General features: G+C 33.4%; 1 protein-coding gene across 1 annotated transcript in view; it reads left to right on the top strand.

The window, feature by feature from the left end:
• Window positions 1-4614: 4614 nt before the first annotated feature.
• The window catches only part of LOC129228514 (protein trachealess-like), a 151666-nt gene continuing 130036 nt past the window's right edge, over window positions 4615-26244 (top strand). Inside the window, exons 1-2 of the mRNA XM_054863193.1 lie at window positions 4615-4631; window positions 5146-5384. Coding sequence (XP_054719168.1) covers window positions 4615-4631; window positions 5146-5384 — 256 coding nt within the window. The remainder of the gene's footprint in view (window positions 4632-5145; window positions 5385-26244) is intronic.

Below are 26244 nucleotides of genomic sequence, written 5' to 3'. Positions count from 1 at the left end.
TATTAGACTAAAAGAAACATTACTGTACATATTTTTAATTCAATGTTTGATTTTTGCAGTCAGGATAGAGCTTCCGCTGCTCTTGAACGCAATGTAACACAGATTGTTTTTGTTCCTCATCAGCTGTTAGCAAACCATGAAAGTCCTGCATCATTTTTACAGCTCTTTCAGCTGCATCGTTTACTGCTCTAAGCATTGAGACAGTCTTTTTCACATCAAGGAATGAAATATTATTGACCATACCATAAAAGCTGGATGAATTTTTGTAGAGCAGCTTTTGAGATAATTGGGTCCACATTTTCGTACACTTTTATCAAAAAGCACAAACCTTTGTTGGGTGCTTGAACTGCCAAAATGCATTGAAGCCATGGTTTGACGTATATTGTCACTACAAACAAGCAGACATCAAACAATGCTTCATTTTCCTTCGTATCTAATTTTAGTTGTGAACTAAATAAAATAGTTATAGTTTTAGGGAGTAAATCGCTCGAGCCATCCATCGAGCTTTGTGCATGGCTCCCGGTGATCTTATTTTAAATTCATTTTCTGTATCTCCACCTAAAAATATGATAGGCAATTTTATCAACTCTTAACAGTCATATTACTAAGTTTAGCACGGTAAAAGTCAAGTAAATTATCCAAGTTAGGGTATAGTTCGGAACAACTCCGCAGCTCCTCCATAGCACTGTATTTTAGTGGGATAGATGAGTTCATATATATATGACGGCGGCAAGCAAAGGAAAGCATTTCTCTATCAAATTTTTGCTCAAGAATAGCGCAAGAACCACTTAAAGGACCTGTTCTGGAAGCTGTAGTATCACAACAGCTTAACTTTGTTGAGAGTTTCCAATCCAAAACTACCTTTCAAACAGCCTTTGTTTGTTCTTTTCCTGTGGAATTATCCAGTTTAGACTCAACAATGAATTGTTCCGTCACATGTCACATCCATATAAAATAACTATAGATAAGCGATCTTTTGATTTTTGAGCACTCAAAGCAGGCAACAGTTTCATATCCCAAGGTAAATTCGCAACATATGGTACCTCGTACTGAAACTAATTTTTCTTCTTTCCTCGTGCTCCTTCCGCTTTTCGGTTCGAATTCTTTGAATTGAAGATTTACCCATGGGACATTCATCAATGTTACACCAAAGTGCGTCAATAGTAGCTTCAAGAATAAACACATAATCTCGCATACTTGGACACCTGTCCAATGCAGCAACTGACTTTGGAGTAATAAAATCGCTCCTCATTACATATTTACTTGTTCCAGGTTCTGATAATACTTGTTCCAGGATCTGGAATACTTGTTCCAGGTTCAGATATATTTGTTCCAGGTTCTAATATACTTGTTCCAGGTTCTGATAAACTTGTTCCAGGTACTCATTTATATGTTTCAGGAAAATTTTCTGAATTAATATTTTCACTAGAACTTGAAGAGGAATCTTCTTGTACATGCTCATACAATTCCGAGGATGTTGAAGTGGAATCGTATTTAATGCGCCTGTAATAGGCAAGTTTTTTTATCCACTCCACCTAAAGTGACCACGTCGGCTAGGCTCTCTTTTGGAGTTGCAAGAAAATCCCATCTTCCTCTATTTTGATTAACTGAAGTGCATCAGCATGTGTAATATTGAATAAATTGTTTAAATTACTCTAAAATTCTTGTTGACGCTGCCTGAATACTACTTGCAGTTTCTTTGCATTTTTTTTAAGTCTCTCCAAATTTGATTTAGGTTTTTTAGTTTATTCACACAATTTGGCAACGATTTGGTGGGAATGCGTGCCTTTTCCCAAAGGATGATGCATTCCCGAATAGCGAGATTTGCACTTTCACTGATGGTTAAATCTTACTTCTCGAATGTTATAAAACAAAACAGACAGAGCATGTCCGTTAGAGGGAAGTTTGCAAGCCCGTAGTTTGGTGTTTTACGACTCCTATTAAAAATATCTCTTTTTTCAAACTTTGCAATTCCACTGCCTATGGAAGGACTATACTGCGCCCGCTGACCGGAATGTATTCGTACTGACATGTTTGACAGTTTGCAAATTGCTACGGATAAGTCCCCCCCCCCCCCAACATATGTTTTTCTGTTTTCATTTGCTTTCTGTGCGCTATTTACAGTTGTTTTGAGCTTCGCAAAGTATCGCGTCTCCAGCGTTCGCTTGCTTATGAAAAACACGTGCTATTTACACGTTTAGGCCTTTAGGCGCAAGTCGGCACGGGTTACCCTGCTTCAAATTGCATGAAATTTTTTTTACAACAGTTTTGATATAAAAGGAAAAAAATAAGAGGGTATGCGTTTAAAAAAAACGACTTTCATTTTTTTGGGACACCCTAATGCATACACACAAATTCTACATTGTGTACTTTTCCTCGTTGAAGGAAAGATAATTTACTTTCCATACGGAAATAAAATCGTTATTTGTATCATTAGTATGAAGGAGTTTGAATTTTCAGAGGTGGGAATCTGCAGAACTCATCCCCAACATTATTTGAGCCCCTAATAAATGATAAAATTTACCTAGTTTACTCATCTTGCTATGGATCATTATTTTTGTCCTCAACTATAGTTTAACTTTTCTCAGTATCTTTGAGATAAAAATAAGTTTCAACATCGCTTTGAAATATAACGACATAGATTCTACACAATCGCTTAGATTTCAGATATTTTTCTCTGTATTAAAAACTAATGATTTCATAGTTGATGCATACAGAAGTGAAGTTCTTCTTGTATCTCTTTTTCTAAGAGTTCAAAAAGTATAAGTAATGTTTTGAAGGCAATATTATTTAAATAAACTAAGTGAGAAAGTAAAGGAAATCAGACAGGCAAATGGTGAGAACTCATTGCTCTATTTTGATTAGCCAAATTTAGCGCCATTCTTCAAAATTTGTCAGCAGACACGTGACACACTTATGTTCCATTCTTAGGTAACCCTGCTGCAATCTGCGTATACATTTTTTTTTTTAAGTACAAGTCATATATTCATTACCTCTAAAAATTCAGAACTTCAAAATTTTATCCCATGCTGAATATTTAATTTTTAAAGACACTAGTCTTCTTTCATTTTTGAATTAATTTTTATTTATTGTATTCTTTTAATCTATATTCTCCTATACTTATTTTTTTCTCTTACGATTTTAAAGATACCGTTCACTTCAAACGATAAAATTTTAATTTGTCGTGAACTGTTCTAAAGTATGTCCCGTGAACAAGAAAAATATTTTTAACATTTTAATATAACTTAACGAATGTCAGGAAATAATCATGATTTAGTTATCCATGAAATATTTCATCAAAAAATTATTTACTTCGGATCGTATTTGAAGCTTTATAATATAAGGACGTAAAATTTGCTCTCAAATTATTCGAGGAAAGACATCTAAAACAAGACAAAAGTTTTTTATTAAATAAAAAGAGCAAAGCTCGTAACGTAATTCCTCAAGTATTTCACAACACTTTTCCGACACCTAAAGCAAATCTTGGCCATAAAACTTTATGGTCAACCAATTTCATCCCAACCATAGCCTGATGGTCCCACGTGGCGCAACACATTACCAGCACAACACTTGGCATAGCAGAGAGAAAGAGTGGCGAAAAAATCTTAAGTCCAGTACCTTTCTCCCACCCAGCCTCCTATTTGATACTCAATCCCAAACGAAATTTCAGGGGTGCATTCGAAATAGGTGGGGATGTGTCACTCCCCGAGGAGTTCTTTTGTGATTCGGGAACCGACAGGAGAGGGGGACAAGTCAAAGACAGTCGTCGGAAGAATGGGTTTCAACAGGCTGCATGATGTCACCCACCCGTTCAAAAGAACCCCGACTGAGGTTTTGCCGTTGCCAGCCAAATTGTAAAATGCCACTCGGCTTTGAAATTTTTTTTATGGTCAGTTTTTCAGTTAGAAGGAATTGAACATAAAGAGAGACAAATCCAGGGGAAATGGCAAAATTCAATTTATTTCCCTTTTCGGTGCTTTCCCGTTCTGTTCTCCTGGTTTTAAATAATTTGAAACTTCACATAAGTGCTTAAAACCGTTTTGCGAAGATCCACTCTTTAACATTTGATAAAAAGCTAAAATTTTCAGAAATAAATCGTCAGAGTGGCTGAAATTATGTCACGAGAAATATGGTTTTATTTCACAAATGTATCGAAAATCAATACTGATTGTTTTCCATCAAGTTGGCTTTCTTGCATTGGTAACAAAATTTCTCGTATGGAAAAATTTATGACTAGATTTTCAGTTTGAAATGGGCTTGAGTAACGAAGTGTGTGAGATAAATAATTTATGCCGATTATTAAGTATAATGTTTCGGAGTTTCTGCAGTCTTATTCGAGATTTTTATGATAAGGTACTTAGTCAAAACTGAGATCAGAAATTGATGCAAACTTACTAGTTTTCGTGTCTTGTGTTTCTAATATTTTCTTTTTTGTTCTATAATGTGTTTCAGTGGGCAACTGATCTTTGAAAAATGAAAACACTTGCAATAGTTGATACATGCTGTATTATCGCTTGTAACGTTCTCTACGCCTATCATCTAACCAGACGATCTATTATCTTTACTAGTCACAATAATTAATTCATCTAATGAATTATTTCATAATTTGAGGCTATGAGCAGCAAAGGGATGTAAGTAGACTTTTAGTTTTGAGTGAAACGTGTGCAAAATTAAAATCCAAGGTAGGCTTTCATCGGAAAGTTATTCAAAACCATGTCCTGCCCAAAAACAAATGATAGTATCTTCTTGTTCATTCATTTGCACAGATGTGACAATTTTACGAAAATATTTGTGCTTTATTGATGGAATTTTAAACATTGGTTGTTAACTGTTTTACATTTGTATTGGTTGAATTATATATGTCATAATATTAAGTATCAACTCACTTAATAATTTGCTTTGTACGGTGAAACCTGTAAAGTTGACCATCGTTGTAACTTTACCACCTGTCTAAGTTGAGCTCTAAAGTAGTGCACCGCAAGTGGTCAACTTACACAGGTTTCACTGTATTTAAAAAATAATTATTTGTAAGTGTTGCGAGTACAACCGTATGGTCACACTCTCTTTTAATGCCAATTTTAATATCAGTTGCATACTACTCGAATAATGTATCAGTTGCCTAATTTTTACTATTTTTCCTTTCAGCATTCTGGAAATGCGGAAAGAAAAGTCACGTGACGCTGCCCGAAGTCGTCGCGGCAAAGAGAACTATGAGTTCTACGAGTTAGCGAAGCTTCTACCTCTGCCAGCGGCCATCACAACTCAACTCGACAAGGCCTCTATCATTCGGCTTAGCATCAGTTACCTCAAGTTGAGGGATTTCACTGCGCATGGAGATCCACCTTGGAGCAGGGACAGCCCGGTGTCTTCTAAGTCCATCAAAGGTAGGATTCTTTTGGTAGTCACCTTTTTAGAAGAGCTGAAGAACTTTTCCAAGAACAACGTGAAAAATGTTTTTAAACTGTGCCGTAAAAATGAGTGATTACACGCTTTCATAAGAATAACAGAGACTTATTTGGAGTGCTGTAATTGGTAACAGGCGGTGCCCGATTAAGACATTGAGGTGCCACTAGCCAAACACTTTTTCAAACCCCTTGTAGTCAAACCTCACAGTTTTCAACCATTAGGTAAAACAATTTCAGCCATTTGGAGGAACTTACCAAGCGGGGACAGTTGGCTATGGCCTAGTTGGTTTATTTAGTAATCAGACCCTGGTAACAGGTTGAGTATGCTTGTTCAATACTAATTCTAAAGCAAATGTACGTCATTTGTTATAAAATTTGCTTATCACTATATCAAGAAGTGCATTCCCAGAAACATAAATTTTCATTAATGCTATATTATAAACATACTTAATTTCATTTTTAATTTTATTTTATCTGTGAATGTAACTTTAAAAAAATATTAACTCTACCGGAATGTTCTTTACTGATTCGTATACGACATGTGGTGCTTTCAAGATTTTTTAAAAAAATACAACGTGACAATTTTTTCTGACATGAGACTCATAGAAGCGAGTCCGACATTCTAGTTTGACACCAAAAAATAAGTGAAAAAAATTGTAAAACAAACCCATAGAAAACGAAAGATTGTTTTAGATGACCTTTTACATATGTTGTGGAAAATACCCCTCTGAGTGTCTCTCCTTGCAACAAATGTTCGTGCTTTTGAACTTTTCCCCCCTCTACCCCACTACTACTGACTATGCACGGTTAATATAATGCCTCCTTCCTCTCCAAATCAAAATAATGGCTATGGAACTGATGAAAACTGAAAACAAAGTAAGGGGGAGCTATCTCCAAAAAGTGTGGGTTGGGGGCACGGGGGGCATATTAAGAATCAGGAGGTCCTTTTACATAAGAATTATCAAGAATGATGTCAGAAGCATTTTGAATGGTTTTTTTTTTTTTTTTTTTTTTTTGCCATGCAGTGCAATTAAAAAGAATAAACAAATAACATATTAAAACCCCTAACTTTTTCACAGATAAATGTAGTCTAAATTCAAACTTTCATCAAATGAAGACATAAAGCAGGCTCGAAACTTTCTCTTTAGTAGGAGTCGGAAAAGTGCAATCTAGAGAACTATGCCCACGAACCCGTCGAACAGACGTATTGACACATTAGCAAGACCCAGAAGAGCCAGCTTGCAGAGAGCACAGTTCGATCCACTAGCAAGTGCGTTTTTCTTATGTTATCTCACTAGACAAAAGAAAAGCCTCGTAACCCTTTTCCCCGTCAGCGAAACGAGATTACGGCCCAATTTCGGCCGATGACCAACACAGAAAAAGCGACTGAATCAGCCTCTGCACCCTACCCCCTCCCCCATCGCCGCTGCAAGAGTTTTATACCTAATGAAGGCCTAATCAGCCTGAAGGGAGAGCTCTTTTATTTGATGGCGCCTGGGCGACACTTAGGCCAGCACATAAATTCCCCTCCCCCTCATTCGCGACCCCCCAAATCTTGAGAGAATGGATGAACTGTGGGAAACATAGGTTGGAAGAGAATTTAGCTAGTTTTTGCTGTTGAAGCTATTCTGCAGCGATACTCTGTGATTGCGCAACAAGTTCAAGAATTCCAGAATGATTTAGCATTAATTGAAGACTTAGATCTATGTCTACCACACACCAAACCAAGTTCTTAAATTAAGCTTGATTTTGGAGTGGTACCTCCTTTGAAAAATATGTACTAAGATATAAATGAGTTTATACTTTCATACCATTTCTTTTCTACATATTTGTTCCCATCTAAATACTGGTAAAAACTCAGCCCTCAGATTTCTTATACGTTCTCCGAAGAAGCACTAAAATAGGAATGACAAGGTTAAATAAATCCTTAAAACGCTTTTTATATTTCTCCACTGCCATTTTTTAAAACACTTCCGTTTGGTTTTGCAACTACGCTAATCAGTTAGCTAAAAACCAACAGTTGACTGACAATAGCACCGAACAGTATAATGGTTTATTCGTAATTAAAATAACTGATATTAAGTTGAGATTTCCAACCGCACATTTGAACTACTTCTTTCGTACGTTTAAAAATAATTCAAAAAATACAATTAACCATCAATCTTGTTAAAAAAAAGTTTCCTATTGTGAAATATTCCAGACTTCGGATAGTCATAACTTTTTTATTTTGCATAACTTAATTTCAATTTATATTTACGGTTGCTCAAAAATTGTGATGGAGCTGCAAAACAACAGATTCGATATCTGTTAGAATTATTTACCATTTCATGTTTTCTTTCATTTCTGCAAAGAAAAAAAAAACGAAAATGAAAACATAGATAAAGTTTATGTTCGAATGTCTTGAAATACATCGGAAAAAGTCTAAGCATTGGCAACTCTCCGAAGAAGGAAAACTTTATTTATGCAAACGAAGTCTGCTGTAATGAAAGTCCAAAAGGGAATTTGTCCAAATGTTTCAGAAATGCAAATCGAAACGTAATACCCGTGAATGCCAAAAGAAATGTACCCCACACTAGGTCAAACAAATTGTCTGCTTATAGGAAAATTCCCCCAATTCAGACGCAAACATAACTACGAAAATTCGAGAAAAATAAACTTTTCATCCTTTTAAAAAAGCAGTACTCCAATGATTGCGTTTGGACAACCTTTTCACAATAAGTTATTGAATCTCTAAACATACATGGAGGCATAAAAAATATCGCATAACGATAGGTGCGGGAAATATATTGGGTAGTTTAAAGGGAGAAAATATCAATTTTGCATACTCAAACAAGTATTGACAAGCCATGGGGAGCTTTTGTAAATGGATTTGCATAAGTCTATACCAGAAACGAAGTGAACGGTTTTCTGTCAGGAGGAATTTTTGTCAGTCGTTTTAACACATTGGGGGCCTTGGTCTCCGGAGCTTCGGCACGCAGAAAGGTGCCAATAGATGCTTCTGGAAAATCATAAATGGAAATTTTTATAGCAGTATTTGAAGCTTTATTCGCATATGAGGTTTGGATGGTTTTTGTAACATTGGAATCCATTGAGCTACGTTCCGTGGGAGTGAGTCCCTTGATTCTTTAATGGAGCTTCTCCTCTTTTAAGATGAGCACTAGGGTGGTTCAAAAAAACTTTTTTCAGCTAGAGTCCAAGACACCCCCTATATATTTTTTTAGACTTACTAATAGTATTATGCTGTAAAATTTTTAGCTTCTTACTCAAATTTTAAGAGGGTGCTCAATGGTCTCTCAATTTAACATTAGCCGTAGCATGGAAAATATTGCAAATTAAAAAACATTTAATTTCCCCAGCTGTTGGTTTATAAATAATTTTTTTATTGCAATGTATATGAATATTAATCTTGTATATTATAGTATGAAGCATTGTTTATCAGTTCAATGTAATCTTTTAACCCCCCTCCCTATACTTATGAAGTTTGGGGGAGGGGGTTGAGCAGCATGAGCGCCCTCTTTCAGTTGAAATAGGAAGCTAAAATTCTTTCAGTATATTGCTATCCACAAGTCTAAAAATATTAGGGGGTGTCCTGTTATCTAGGAAAACCTTTTTTTTACATGTACTTTTGAACCACTCTAATGAGCACTGAAGATACGAGTATGTGTATGTTACCGTGAAAGGTCGAAATTGGTGATTGTTGGCTTTCACGAATGATTCCCCAGAAATATTACGTTTTTCGCAGATGCCTTTGGTGAGTGAATGTAGGTATTCACCGGATAATGTCGACATTTACCTGACTTTGGACTTTCACAGTGACATTTACGCACAAAAAGTGCTTATTTAATAAAACCACTTGTCTTAAAATCAAAATGTACCATGTAAATGTATATAACATTAAACAAAGTTGAAATCTTGAAACCACTTGTCTCAAAATCAAAATGTACCACGTAAATGTATACAACATTAAACAAAGTTGAAATCTTTAAAGCCATGTTTAAAATGCGCAAATGGCACTAAACTTCCAGACACGTGTTTTGGGGTTGAAGTAGCCCCTTGATCAATGCAAAGAAATCAGTTTACGGATGAAAAGGCAGTCGACAAAATCAGTTTTCAGATGTTTTTCCACTTATTTTAGCATTGAAAAAAAATCTTCGCAGCCTCGAAACACGTACTGAGAAAGATGAAGTTTTCAAAAATGAGCGCATTCATGCTTTCAAATTTTCTTGAAACCTTTTGTTTCAAACATGAGTACCTATGTTTTCAAATAGTCTGCTGAATTATTTCATACTCAAAAATGGGTACATAAGTCGGTTAATACTCAACTTTAAAATTATTACATATTCAAAAATTAGCACGAATGCATCAAAAATGAGCTCATGCTGAATCAAGTATTTGATAAGTATTTGAATGTTTCAAATTTGAATACCGCCTAGTCGGAGCCATTTTAACTCTGCGATATGTTAAATATGAGTACTTTTTCGTCATTTTTGAAATTGTTGTTTTTAGAGTGCGTGCCTGCAATTTTGGTGATACGTGTTCAGCTTTAAATGTTATTATATATTTTTTTATTTTTAACCTAAAGGTAAAAAAGTTATTTGAAAAACAGGGCTGATTGACAATTTTGATTTCCAACATGATAAATAATAAATTTCAGATTTATTTTTTTAAGTTTCAGAAATGACTTGATTCTACTTTGAGCGGTTAGAAATAACTATGACGTTCTATTTGTGCATCTTGATGGTGAAACCTTGGAAAATTCATTAAACAATCTGTATTTCCCTAATTTTAGATTGATCAATATAGAATTTTTCAAAATACAGTGAAACCTGTGTAAGTTGACCACTTGCGGTGCACTACTTTGTGGTCAACTTAAACAGGTGGTCAACTTACAGAGGTTGATTTATATCATAAGGACTAATTCCGTGCCTGAAAAAAGCGGTCAACTTACAAGCGTGGTCAACTTCACAGGTTTTACTGTATAACCAAATTCGTACTTGCATCAATATTTGGTTTCAAAAATATACTTCAGTTGCAAAGTTATAACAGGGAGATAGACCCTTTCAACAGGGTCTATGAACGAGATTTATATTTTATGATTTGCATTCAATAATGATTCAGTACTATGTTTCAATAGAAAATGCAGGTAAAAACGTAACTAGAATACGACAGCAAATATTTAACCAAGCTAAAAATTCTTTAATTGTTAATTCAGTATGAAATAACGTCCCATTTTTAGACAATGCATGACTATGTTAACAACAACTTCTTTAAGTGGAATATTTTAATTGCTGCAACACTCTAAAGTCATCATTTTCGTTTCAAGATCATTCAATATTTAATGCTGCAATTTCTAAATAACGATTGTAAGTAAAACAATACAATATATTTAATCGGCGAATTACAAACAAATTCCTAAGGAATTTGAATCATGTTAGATCATATGAAATAATTGACACACATGTGGAAATTTAAAAGAATGATACAAAAAGGGGAAAAAAAGTTTTTAATAAATGCATAGGATAAATATTTATTTGAATTTTTTATTTGATTCTTACATCTCAGATATGCATGAAAAAAGGTTTTTAATAAATGCATAGGATAAATATTTATTTGAATTTTTTATTTGATTCTTACATCTCAGATATGCATAAGAATTACAGTAATAGTAGTACAAAATGACTTTCTAAATAACTAAATGTAGAGTGCATTCTTAAACGTTTGAAACTTTTAAACGGAAATTATACACATACGATATGTATGCGTGTCAACTGTAAAGTGAAAACACACCATACCTAGTTTTAGCACAATGGGGGTGTTTCCTTCAGTCCAAAGTCCAAAGTTTTAGTCACTGAAATTGATAGAAAAAGCAAAATAATAATAATAATATTGGGTCAGAAAATACTTTTACTTTCCCAACATTAAATTTTTAAGTATTTTTTTTTAAATGTCAGATTCCTAAAGCAATTTTTATCGTGTGACGTCACAAGTGATGGAAACCATCTTGAATCAGAGCGCGTGGTTGTCTTTTCTGACAAGATATCGACTTTCGGTGATTGTTCACTGCGGGCAATTATTAGCGGAGCAAAAAGGTTAGTTACATAAAATATTCATTTGGCGAAGTTTGGCGATGTCCTGAAACTTTATTCTGGTAACCTTAGTGACTTGTTCACTTATGACGTCAGCAGCAAAAATGAAAACAGCGACTGAACATTTTTAAAATTATTTTTTTAAGAGAGAAAATAAGTCAAAATTAAGGAAAAACGTAAGTCACCTCATTTCTTCGACTATGCTCTTTCAGAAAAAATATTTTTGAAAAAAAAAAAAAAACAATTTTATTTCTATGCCATGTTTCTTTGTCAAGGATTGGGCTGCCTGTTCTCTACGGATTGATTTCCGAGTGGTCAAATGCAGGACCGAATTTAGCTCCATGCCGGCGCTAGGCAGATATGAAATCTGGCGCTCCCTCCCCGCTAAAGAAGCAAAATTTCCTTGACTCAAAAACACACAAAAACGTTTTCCCGAAATTTTTGGAAAACATTTGATTTTCGTAATATGTGTGAAAGTAATCATCATTAAATTACAAGAAAATATTTTGTCAATGGAAAATGAAAGAATGCTAATATTTTACTAACAAATTACTTCTTTTTAACAAATTACTTTTGCCTACTTTGCCTATTGGGCAATTCGGCCCTGGTCAAATGTAGCAACAGTTTTAGCGCAAGCTCTCAATTAAAAACTCGAAAAGCAGGTGTTAAAAAAATATTATTGTTACATCTGATTAAATAATACTTTTAGATTTATTCGCAACTCCAGAGCTCGAATACGCTACCTTGCGGTGATTAACAATACTAAAGAAAAAGGTAAAACATTCCATTCCACGTGTTTTCTTTGGGGTAAATTACAGGCTTCAGACAGTTTATGATGTAATGTAATTTCAGAAGAATAGAAAAGAAAGTTTCCCACAAACACGATAAAAAATTAGTGATTCACGAAGCATCAAAGCAAGCTATAAGTTACGGCATCAGCTTGTTTTACCTTTTTCATCCACCATTAGACAGTGGCTGCAGCGCCCCCTATAGTTTACTGGAGTTGCGAATAGATAAATTCATTTGGTACTTTTATAACGGTTTAAACGTGCTTTTAAAATATCAGATGGAATAAAATCTCATTAAATTTGTTTGCACTGTTCTATGTGCAGCTTTATGGTTCCTTACCGCGAAGCTTATCGTTCCATTCTCTCCGCTGAGACAAGCTTTATACTTGTTTTCTACCCTTCATATGATCATTGCAGATCATGATATGATATATTTGTTCCATATCGAAGTTTTTACTCGTTTTTTGATCAAAAAAAAATCTTCTGTTTGCTTTTTCTATTCCTTTTCCATAGCGAAGTTTAAAAAGAACAGTTATTAGAATCTTTTCAGAGTAGCTTTCACAAGTTCATTTGCGTAAGTTTTGAATGGTTAGGTTTCATTTTCATTAAAAATCGATGTAATAAGTCGATGCACCTTACCTTTATTCACTCTGAAACTGATTATGTATGTGTTTATTAGGTTGTTTCAAACGTGACAGGTTGTTTATTAAGATAAATCTTTATAATTTAGTTTATCATGAAAAATATTTCAAACTTAATGCAAAGAAGCCAGTCAGGTAATCCCAGGGGATTAGGATTGGCTTTGTTTTTTGGAAACTAAAGTGTAGGCAATGTGAGAAAATCATGATTCTTGAAGTCAATGTACGTATGTATGATAAAAATGCGTGCAATATAAATGATTCTTTTCGAAAGAAATCATACGTGATACTCCCCCCCCCCTTCCGCCCCCCAAAAAATGTTTAAGAATTACAGGGAGTGCAAATAAATAAAACTATGCGACTGTTTCGGGAAATTTTTATGAATGATGCTAATTTTATGAGCAAAATGCTTACTTAAGTTTAGAGCTCATATGATTTAAGCTTTTTTTCCTCCTGGAAATTTTTAATAAACTAAAAGCTAAAGCTTTTAGTGATGTACTTTGGTTTGATTTCAACTTTAATTTTAATACTAAGCACACTGTATTTTGTTCTGGTAGTGAAGATAAGATTTTTTATTGTATTTCATTTTGGATTTATTACAATTCTTATTGAAAATTTGTCTTTTATTATTGCTAAATAATTTTTATATCACTACATTAAACATTCTTCGCTTATTTACCTTTCGTATATTGCGCTTCATCTTTACGAGTAACCGTTTGCTCTTAACTTCTTCTTTCAAAAAATTCTTATAATATGCTTACAAATTATTTTTTAAGTGAGTTGCATAGAAGTGTGTCATAATTTAAAAAAAATGTGTGTGGAATAATTACATTTTAAATTCAAATTCGATTTGAAAATGTTAATAATAATTCCGACGAAAAAAGTTTTAAGCATACACGTGACGTCAGGTTTCGACTCCATTTTCTCAACGATATGAATATTGTTACTACTGTTTTTTCGAACAGAACATTTTTTACTGTACAATTTAGTTATACAAAACTTGTAACTAAACTAAATTAACGTAATGTCATCTCTGTAGTGATGATATAGCAATAAAGTATCTCTTGAAATTTTTATAAGCCATAAAAGTTTCTCTTTCTCTAAAATGAACTGTGAAAATTATTGTCCTGACAAGTTCACTTATGTTTTCGCAATAATTTCAAATGCAAAAGAGTCATTCTGAAAAAGAAAAAACTAAAACAATTTAGAAATTCAACCGTAAAAACTCTCATCCATCAAATGCAAATAGGCACAGCTGCAATACATAAATAAAGCACCCGAGCAACAATATTTTTTATTTCAAACTTAACTCCAAAAATGAACTGAGAAGGCAAAAACGGTTGACCCCTCGCTCTGAATTATTCATGGAACCCTGTGGTCAGTTCCAGTCCCCGTACATTTGGATTTGTATATCACTTAGCCGAAACCCGTAATTTCATTTCAGAAATGGAATTGGATTATATACCTTCTCTGGATCCCTCTGAACGGCTTCCCCTGCAAAAAGAATCGTAGGCAAGCACAACGGTGTGATGATTCGATTTACATGGAAGACCCCTGCAGTGGTTCAGGTGGTTTTTTGCCGGCCATTCCAAATGTGCAAATACGAATGACCATTTGGGTGATATCTCTCCTGAATGGAAACTGCTCTATTATTAATAGGTTATGGGGGGGGGGGGTTTCTTCTTCCCCTTTGCCTCGTACTCTATTTCCTTATGCATTCAGTGTATTTAAATGTGAAAGACGTTAAGGTTGACTGCGGTTGGGAGCAATAAATCAAACACTTTGGAAGTGATTTGTCACATTAGCATAGATAAAAATCACTTTCTTTAAATGGCCAATATCAATTTACAAATGCCATTAGGACTCAAATGATTTATCTGTTTTGCAAGAACATGGATCATTTTACTGACGTTTAATCATTTCGAACTCCGTAAAGTAATAATTGTTCGTTAATAGTTATTATTTCATCCATTGCACTCTGGAGTTTTGAAGTAAATGAATTTTTGCGGTTAAGTAAATAAAACCACTTTGCAATTTTTATTTAAAAAAATACTCTTAATTACGCATTAGCGCAAAATAAAAAAAATAATATTCTCCGCCAACAACTGGGCTCGAAAAAAAAAAAACAGCATTCACCTTCCGTTAAAACAGTTCTACAAGTATTATTCTGTCTAATTTCTTTTTTCGTTACCATTACAAAAAAAAGAAAACAAAATAAATAGCTCAACCATAATTGAATTCGCTATTGAAATAAACTATAGGAGGAGCTACAGTCTCTGGTCAATGGCTGCTAAGAGAGGTCAAACAAAGGTCCAACCACTTACTCCAGTCTAATTAGAGATCTACTTTTTCCGTGCCAAATTTCACTGTTTTAACTTGTTTGGATATTTTTTTTAATAACCACAAGGTGGCGCATCCAAACTCTAAAATTGCGTAATAAGTATCGCAAAGAAATATAACACCTTTCTGACGATAATAAATTGGTAAATAATAAATATAAAGCACAGCAGACGTTGAATTTAAATTGCAGCGATAATTGTTTTTGAGTGGTTAATTAGTACAATAATTATTATTCAGATTTACATGTTACAATAAGGGAATCTTGCGCATCGCAGTTGCTGCTTTCTATAAATATTTACAAAAGTGTTGATTAAGCATTTATGAATCAATATATTTAACTCATTTTATCGTTCTATTTCAAATCAAAAATTCCAGAATATAATTCGCAACTCCAATAAATTATAGGGTGCGCTGCAGCCACTGTATAATGGCGGATAAAAAGGTAAAACAAACAAATGCTGTAACTTATAACTTGCTTTGACACTTAGTGAATGACATTAATTTTTCATCGTGTTTGTGGGAAGCTTTATTTATTCTTCTGAAATTACATTACGCCATAAACTGTATGAAGCCTGTAATTTACCCCTAAGAAAACACGTGGAATGGAATGTTTTCCCTTTTTCGGTAGTATTGTTAATCACCACAAGGTAGCGTATTCGAGCTCTGGAGTTGCAAATTCTCTTTTGAAATAAAAAAAACGCTCCATGTAAATTATTATTTCATCCGAGCGCGAAGTACAAGAACTTAACTTGCGTACCGGAAATGTTTACTTTCCTGCATTTAAGGTGTTGCAATGATGAAACAACATTTACAGACATGATTGTAAGGATTTCGGTTTATGTTGTGTGTAAGTGAGGACAAAAATATTTTTCTCGTAAATGTATAAATTTAGTTCATTGATATAAGTGGCTCCCAAAAGTGTTCGTACACTTTGAAATTTTTTAGTAAAACCAAAATAACGCAAAACTGAATTCGAATATGAAGTCAATATTTTTTCATTTCATTCCTATGTCATTCTAAATAAAACCTTGTAGTTTTTTCAAAATATTGACGGATCTTCTTTTTGAAATGGGTCAAAAAACGAAGAGACAGAGAAATAATACGCCACAAAAGTCATCGTACACTCAAATACTTTCGAATAAATTCATGATTAAAATTATTAAATGTCGTTTTTTTATTATTTTTGCATTGTGTTGACCCTTAAAAGTCATTTGGCTTTTTGTTTATTTATCCTTATATATTATTTCTGTAGCCGGTTTTTGGTTTTCTTCTCGAGATTTTCCTCAATTCTTGATCGATTTCTTTGATATACACCTTATTTTAAAGCTAATCGTGCGGGCTACTGACGAAAAATAAACTCATGGTCTAAAAATTGTTTTTTTTCGGGCAAAAAAACTTCTTTTAAAGAACCAGAATGAGGTTTTCGGTTATATTTATATTTTTAACTTGCACTGTGCCCGACAGAGCTGAATAGCTTGATCGGCAGAGCGTTCGACTGGTAATCAGGAGAATGCGTGTTCGGGCCCACGTCCGGACAATCTGCATCAAAAAATTAGAAGAATATCGGATATTACAAGAACAATGAATAACAAATTTGAGGGAATAGAATAAATGAGATGGGAACGCTCCTTGCTGTTATGAAAACTTGATTCAACATGAAGCTAAATTAATTCTCAACGGTAAGGTTTTTTGTTTCTTTTATAAAGCTTTGGCTCCGGTAAGAAAATTAAAGCATAATGTTAGCTAAAATATAAGTATCAGGTTTAAGATTTCAGACTACAATGGAATTGTTTTTTGTTCAGAAAACTATTATAAATCGTATATTGAAATATTGATTCTTCCAATGAGTTTTTGACTCTTTGAACAAATAAAAAAATTACTACCTCAATTTGAATATATATTTTTCTTCTTTTTGCAAAAAAACAAATACCCTATCTCATTTTTACTACATTCGAAAAGTTGCGCTTAAAAAAGCACTTCAAATTATTTTGTATTTTAACCGTGCTGTTAAATGATGAACACGTGATGCCATCTAAGCCATAACGGGTCAAGCAGCCTGCGATAACAAATTGTAAAAAATTTTAAAAATAAAAACACTTCTCTTCAATATCTTATCTTATATATTATTTCTGTGGATAATTTTTCTGTCAGTATGCGAGATCTTGCTTATCTCTTGAAGAAATCCACTCCCCCAAATTTTAAAACTTATCAGGCTGGCTAATGACAAAAGGTCTAAAAATCAAATTTTCAGAAACCCCCCTTACTGTTGCAAAACCTTGATGCAGCCTGTAGTTCTTTTGCAGATTTTTTTTAAAGCAAAGTTGTAATACCATTTTTCAATTTTTTGCGTCGCTTTAGAAAAGGAAAAAAAAATATAATTAACTTGTGTGTATGTGTGTGTGTGTGTGTGTGTGTGTTTTAATAAAGCTTAAAAGCACTGAACTGTGTTGTTAAGGTAAAATGATAAGTTTTTTTCGGTAGAGCGTTCGGCTATAAACTATCTGAACTTCGGGCAAGCCCGGGCTGTCAACATAATAACAATTTTAGATTAGTATTACACATTACATGTATTCATAACACACAACAGATAACACACGTAATAAAATAAATACAATGGGAATGCTACCTGGTGTTTCGACCTCTTTATGCAGGCTACAGTTATCATTCAGATAAGATGACTGTTAATCGAAGTGTGTTCTTCTTTAAAAAAAAAAAAAAAAAGCTTTGACTCCGTCCAGACCACTAAGCAAAATGTAAGCATGAAAAGAGTATTAGATTTACCTCAAGGGAATCCTTTTTGTGCAGAAAAACATTTTCATTGTATGCTGAAATGTATATGTTTCCAATATCAGTTTTCGACCTTTCGTACAAATGAAAAAATACTACGTCAAATTGAAATTACGAGTTTCATCCAAAAAAACCTTTAATTACTTATTCGAATACCATATAAAACATTAAAGTTATTATCAACTTCATTAGTAAGAAATCATTTTATACACCTCTGATTTCGGCTGAAAAAAAAAACATTTTGTCTACGTTCGAAAAATTACACTTAAAAAATGGACTCAGTTCAACTGGTTTTGGTTTTGAATTTTAACTGTTCGATTAAAAGAGAAACATGAGCGTGCAGGTTAAAGCAGCCTGCTATGGGGAATTGTTCAATATTCCAAAATAAAAACACTTAATTTGAATCGAATTTATTACTTCTCTAGAATGTTTGTTTCAATCAATACGTAACAGCTTCCTCATTCTTTAATCAAATTCCATGTTTTACGAATAATTTTAAATCGTATCATGCTTGCTAATGACAAAACAAAGACGCATGACCTTATTTTTTTCGGCAAAAAGCTTTTTTGCTGTTTTTTTTATTACGCATTCCTTCAATGAATAGCATTCGAAAAGGAAGGCGCAATTGCTAGGTTTGTTGGAGTGTCGTGCTGTTAGTCAGGATGGCGCCAGTTCGAATCCTAGCCAATAAAAATCTCTTTAATGTTTCTTTTTTTTCCGTCAGATGCTCACATGGGCAGGACTGTATTTGCCACAACATGTTTTTTCACATGCACAATTACTGCTTTTTCACAAGTCACTCAGTCACACTTTTAATGATATTTATGTTTGCATTGAAAATACGTACAACCAAAAGGTGAGCGATGATCAAATTATCACAACATTGTATTTAACGAGGTTTTTTTACTAGATGTCTTTAAATTACATACCTTCTCTTGTGCGATTACTTTTTTCCTTTTTTTTTCGGTTTTTCTTCATAAAGTTCTTTCTTTGAAATTTTTTAAGAGCGAAATGCTTTATGAAACGATTTGAAGTACAGTGCGGAGTTCCGCACGAGTCGACTAGTTCCTTAATATTCTGCTTATTACTTTAAAATGGCTGGTATTCGTAAAAAAACCACAAATATCATTCAAGATTTGAATTTTTTCCTCACAGTAGCGGTAAATTGGTTTGAAATGTCTCTAAATTAGTTTATTTGTTCCATTCTAAAGTAAAGTGCTTGATAAAATGCTTTAAAGAAAAGAATCGGACCGAAAACAAGGTAAGAAAAGGTCAACCGGCAAAGTTGACAAAGCGTGATCGGAGATTTACAGTTAAAAAAGTCATGAAAAATACACATTTGAGTGCTGTAAAAGTTTCTGCAGAGCTGAATGAAAATTTTTAAATTTAACTTTCACCTAAAATTGTACGCAAAGTTCTCTGATTATCTGGATTAAATGGGACCTCTTCCCACAGAAATTTTCTTGGTTGTGCGAAAAACAGAAAGCTTACGCTTTTCGTCGCAAAAATAATAATAAATAAGTTCAAAACGTTTCGGAATTACGTCTTACTTACAATGAAAATGATTTTAACATTTTTGGCTAAATTGTTGTATAATTGTAAATAAAAGAAAAAATTAGGAACTTAATCTTAAGAACTTAGTTGGACTAGTTAATCAGGACTGTGAAGGTGTTCTTGTGTGAGGGTGCATATCGGCATTAGGACTTGGTAGTTTAGAATTTTTTGATAAAATAATGAATTATCCTGTTCATTTAAGTATTTTAAAAACCAATTTTAAACTCTTAGCCAAAAATTTTATTATCGGAAACAACTTTGTTTTTCATCAAGACAACGATAAGAGGTCACAGATTTCATTGTTTGCGTCTAGCGCCTCAAAAATTGTCCCTAAGTTTAGAAAATACCCCTTCAATATCCAGATTTTAACCTAATGTAACATACTTAGAGATATCTGGAGGCTAGATTACGAAAATACGGCTTTGAAACAAAAATAGAGCTAGAAACAGTAAGACTCGAAGTGTGATTGAACACTTACTCAGAAATTACGCAAAAAGAGAAAGAAAAAAGAATGAAATCTATTCCCAGACGTTTAAAAGGGGTTGTTGATACTGCATGATATTCTACTAAATAATAAATTAATAAAAAGTTTGATTATTCAATAATATTTAGACATTTTTTAAAGTGTACGAAGACTTTTGTGAGATAAAATTTCCGGCACTTTTTGCTTTTGATTTTTAAAAAATTAAGTTTTAATATTTTTTAAAAAATTGTTATGTAGTTTTGTTGAAAATTGAGATCTAATAGATCTAATAATTAAATACCTATTCCGAAAGATTAATTCTAAAAAATGAATAGGGTCTTATTTCATTGAAAGCCATAGGTGTACGAACACTTTTGGGAGCCACTGTAAATAAAACTACGTTATTTATGTTTTTCTTTTGTAACTTACAACCTAATGTCGATTGTTTTTATTTTATAAAACGTTGTCTTAAGTTTTATTTCAAGCTGTAATTTCAGTTTCAATGAAATTTCATTCATTTTTTAGCTTTTTACATAACGTTAAAGAATTAAAATATGTTTAAAATTTAAATATTCGTCAATAACTAAGAGATGCAATTCATAATGCGTTTGGTTTTATTATAAGTTAAGCTAAAAAATAATTTTAATTAAAATTGTAAACATTTTTTTTTTTTTTTTTTGCATTATTTCAATATTTTTTTTTATAAATAATACACATAGACACAAAATGATAATGTACCTAAATAAAAATTATGTTTTTGGTAAATCATATTTATTTTTTTTCACACTGTTTGTTGGATAAAATATAGTATTCATGCAAATTATTTTTTTACCAGTACGCAAAATATAGGAACTTACGGACCGGAAATGTTGACTTTCCTGCATTTAGGGTGTTGCTTTAGTGAAACAACATTTACAGATATGATTGGAAAGGTTTCGGTTTTACATTTCAGTGATAGCATTTTTTTTCTCTCTTAAACATTTGAATTTAACTCAGTTAATTGATATAAAAGACGAATTAAATTATTTATTTTTATATTTTGTAAACATGTACTAAAATATCGATACATTTTTAGAAGGTTGCTGTTCTTCGTCTTATTTAGGACATTTAGCAAAAGCATTAAACATTTGTTTGTTTTTCATTGTTCAAGAGTTTAACCAACTTTCTGTTTGAAGAGAAAGTCTAAAATTTAAAATTAAAAGGGAAAACTATAACGATGAAGACTTTTGAATGTGTTAGTTACATTCAAAGTGCACCATCATTCTTAACAGAGAAAATGTTTTTTTTTTTTTTTCTTGCTTTCTTTCTTTTTTCGTATAGTTTAAATTTCTCAAAACATTCAACAGTTGAAAGATTAATAATTCATGTAACATAAAACTAAAGGAAATTAATCTTTCGTAAAATTTTATGCTTCAACATTAGATAAAATCACTGAATTAAAAGAGTTAATAATATAAATCTCATTAACGGCTGAAATTTACTGAAAAGTAACACCTAATTATTTGAGAAAATTATTTTGATATCAATTCTTAAGTATCAAATATATTTTTTTATATGAAAAAATATCGATCTTTTTATACGTGTGCGTTTAGTTATAGACCGAACTTCTTGTTTTCCTTGAAATTTTAAAGAATTGTCGGCATTTGAAAATGTTCTTTGAAACGCAAAAAATTCTTCTAGTTTCTGAAAATATGATCTAAAATTCAAAAATCCCTGCTGCCGTCTCAAAACTCTCTAGGATTCAAAGATAAATAAATAAGTAGCTAAATAAATAAAATCGTCAGAAAACTTGGTTTAGATCTGAAAGTGATCAGGAAAAAAAAAAGCAATATTGTTTCCTTGGCCGCAAAACATCTAACTGACAGCAAAGTTTTGAAAAGTACATTTTTTTTTTTCATTTATGTAAAATTTTGACTTGTACTTTTAAACAATGCAATTACTTAATGACACATTTTATGTATTCTGCTGAGATGGTTCAATACTGCCGCAAAATTTAAAATTCCATCCGATCTCACAATTGAATAAACAACGTGTAATTTTTCCTGATCACGACTTCATTGATATTATAATGGAAACCGGCCTCGGCATATCAAAAGAAGCTTCTCAAATTAAATCATATTTCTGTTAACGCACCGGTGCGTGTGTTGTAACGAAATATCCAAAACATCTCCTGATAAACAAAAGATTGGGCGAAGTTCTAACAAGACATTTACCCCAAACTCCTAATAAAATTGAAAATTCATCCGTCTTTCCTATTCATTTTGCCATAATTTTAAAAATAAATAAGCCCGTATCGGATCGCGAGGAAAACATTTCCAAAGAAATTCTATTAAAATATGTCGTTGAAGGTTGCGAGCGGTGACTACGGAATGACTTTGGGGGGAAATTACACGTTCGTTGTGGGAGAAATTAAATAAATTGTAATGCGCGAAAGAAAACGGCTGTTGAATCATAATCAGAATAAAGAATAAGATGAAATTGAAACTTCATATGCATTTATTATTCTGAGTGTGGTTTTTTGTTTAATCAAAATTGGTGACCATACGTTATTTCGATAAAATATGCAGAATCATTTTCGGGTTCTTGTATCCAAGCATATTTACGTATGTAGCGTACAAATATGTTACACAATCCTTCTCAGCATAAGGAACTTTTTTCTTGCTATAAATACTTATTTATTTATTATTCATTTTATTTATGATTTTTTTTTCTATTCATTATTTTTTTTAATTTTTCATTTGTTTGTTTTATTGCAATTTTCGTATTTGATTTTAGAAACATTACTTTATCATTTAAGAAATATATGCTAGACTTACTTTTGAACGAAATATTAATTTAAATTTAGCGTCATGTTCTTCTTTTTTTAATAATAATTATTACATATTAATTTTTTCTTTATTTGATTTATTACTTATTTACACTCATGTTTGTTAAAATTGCAACAACATGAAGGACTCATTGGAAAGGAATAATATTTTAATGCACATATTACTCACAGTGCAACAAATGAACGATTAAAATTACAGATCAATGAAATGAAAATTACAGACGTAAATTAATATCGAATGTAGCTACCCCGCGCAGGTGTGAGAGCCTGTACACGTTCTGGTATCAAATCATAGAAGTGTTAAATGTCACGATTGGGAATAGTATCCCATATGGCTTCAATCTGAAGCCAAAGTGCATCCGTACCCACTGCCGGACGAGACACATGGGGGATTCGCAGACCAACGCAATCTGAGACATACTCAATGGGCGTCATATCTGGAGAACGGGCAGGCCAAGGAAGTAGCGTAACCTGTCGTGCACCGAAGAACCCTTGTACGTTACGTGCGAAATGTGGACGTGCACTTTCCTGCTGAAACACTGCTCCAGGAATGCTCTGAAAAAAGTGTAGTACCTCCGGTGCCACAGCGTCCCCGAAGTAGCGCTCGCTATTGAGGTTACCCGTAATTTGGAGTAGATGGGATTGCCCTTGATATTCAATAGTGCTTCAGACCTTGACGCCACGCATTATGCCGGTATAACGTCGGATTACACAATGTGTGAGGTGACGTTTTCATGTGTAACGTTTGACACGTACACGTCCATCGTTATAGTGCAGATTAAATCTGAACTCATCCGAGAAGATGATCTGTTGCTAGTCCGCATGCCATTGAGCCTGCTGGTGGGCCCATTGAAGTCGGAAGCAACGGTGATTGATGGTGAAAGGAATCCTCTGCGGGGGAATCTTTGCATGCAGGACCTGGCGCAGCAGACGTCGACGAAATGTGGACGCAGCAAATGCGACACATGTAACCATACTCCAACGTTGTGTTAGCATACTAGAGGACGCTATACGATCCATCACAGCTAAACGGGTGAGGTGTCGATGATCCCGTGGCGTCGTTCCGTTGCGTGGACTGGTGCGATTCCTTCGGTTAATTTTACGTCCTCTGTCCATCTTTTACAAATACGCATCACAGTTGAGACATTACGCCACGTGCGTGCCCTGATTTCTTTATACGTAAGTCCATCTTCAAGCATGCAGATCATGCAGCCCCGTTCTAACTCCGTTACTCGTTCGTATGACGCTCTGTGTTTTGGACAAGGCATATTGAGTACTAGGGAAACATCTACCATCGGCACATAATCATACAATGATTCGAAAAATCCTTTACAGCCCTTTCTATACAGCGTCTACGCCGCAGTTCAGAGGGCGTATCTCGGTCCACGCATGCGCGATGTCTCTGTAATTCTAATCATTTGCATATTTTATCCTGCTATACATTTCATGTGAATTTCAGTTCATTTGCATAATTCCTTCTTGGTGTTGCAATTTTCACAAACATGAGTGTATTTATTTACTATTCAATTGTTTAATTATTGTTTCATTTATTTATTTATAATTCATTTATAAATTTAATACTCATTTATTTATTTTTATTTGATTTTTTACTTGATTTTAGAAACATCTTCAAGATTTAAGTTAATTATGAATTTGTAAATGAAAATAAAAAATAGTTTCAGTATTTTACTCCAACTTGTGTAATTTTGCCAGTTCTATGCATTCCAATATCATGCGAATTTTCCGAATAGCTTATCCTTGTTAAAAATTAAATGCCAAAATGAATAATACCGAAGGACACTTTAGAAAAAAAGCACCCGTACTTGATTTTCCTTAAGAAAACCCTTTTTCAGTGCCGAAAACGTTTTTAGCTTCTGACGGTACGCAGCATTCTTTGACATTCTTTCTTCGTGTCTAAAGGTCGAAACTACTTCTGAACTAAAAAAAAAAAAAATGTTCGTATTACTTCAAAATACGCTTAAGCAATACTTTTGCTTTAGCGTTGTGCTTTAGTAACGTTGATTTTTACAATTTGATGTTTCTGCACAAAAGTTAAATATTTTACTTTTTAATTAAACATTAAGATAAGAGTTTCTGTAAGAGGTCAGAAGCCAAATCATTTGTAATAATAATTCTGGGAACTTCACGTCAAATTAAAATATTAGCTTTTTATTGCTAAGTTTAAAGTTTTGAACAAAAAGGTTTAATTTATTTAGAAGATTTTATCGGTTGCTTCAAGCATCCAAGGGCATTGATGCAATAGTTTGCACCTCGAAAAGTAGCTTCTTTGTCCCTCTTACACACAGCTTTGAAAACTATATTTATTATGTGGAAGCAGCCAATTCATAATAACCTGGATCACTAGCGCGGCCAGAATTTATCCTCTGGGGGAATTTTCTAGTCATAAACGCTCTTACATGAGCTTCAAATACCGTTAGTAATATGACTTAAAACCAAGAGTTTAGAAATAGGTTGACTCTCCGGCCCTTTGCTATGCCCCTGACCTTGAGCAATTGGATAACATATCTGAAAAAGTGCACTTATATGAAACAACTGTCCACCGCACTAGCGCAGCCAGAAATACCTTCTGGAGAGGTTTTATTGGTCAAAAATACCTTCTGAAGGGGTTTTTTGATTAAAAATACCTTCTGAATGGGCTTTTTTGATTAAAAATACCTTCTGAATGGGCTTTTTTGATCAAAATAGCCCTTTCATATGCATAAAATACTGCATTAGAATTTGCATTTATGTTAAAACCAATGCCTCTGGGGATGTTTCCCCCCTTCCTCCCAACTTTGCTGCGCCACTGGTCTTCCGCTTTGAAACAGAGTCAAACCATAGAAATCCAAATTTTTTAATGCCTTCCTGAAGCCATGCTAAATTCAAAGGAAATAAAACTGCGTTTGCGGGATTTATTTCATGCGTGAGAGCTTAAGCAAACAAATGCATGAGCAAACGAAAAGTCGAAGGATTAATATACACAAGGACTTGCTTCGTTTGGAATGGTTGGATGATATTTGGCTAAAACTATCCCCGGGCAGTATTCTATATCTGGCTTTGAACTATCTGTTTAACCCGAGATTACTCGTACCTACTTTTGACGAGTACGATTTCTTCGTTGATGGGGGTATGCAAAACAACCTGCACGAGTAATCTCGGGTTAAGCTTCAATCTCTAACAAACTTTTACTGAAATTAACTGAAAATTAACTACACTGGTGTCCAAAAGTTAATCATAATTGTTATTTATGTGAGTAATGTGAGAAATATACATCGAAATAGGGGGGAAACGTGATATGCGAGTGCAACACGGTTACAAAATAAGGAAACTACTCAAAAAAACGGTGATATTTACTT

This window comes from Uloborus diversus, chromosome 8 (genome assembly GCF_026930045.1).
Source record: "Uloborus diversus isolate 005 chromosome 8, Udiv.v.3.1, whole genome shotgun sequence".
NCBI classification, from domain to species: domain Eukaryota; kingdom Metazoa; phylum Arthropoda; class Arachnida; order Araneae; family Uloboridae; genus Uloborus; species Uloborus diversus.
Note: the sequence above shows the minus strand (reverse complement) of the source record. Positions and strands in the feature narration are given on the sequence as shown.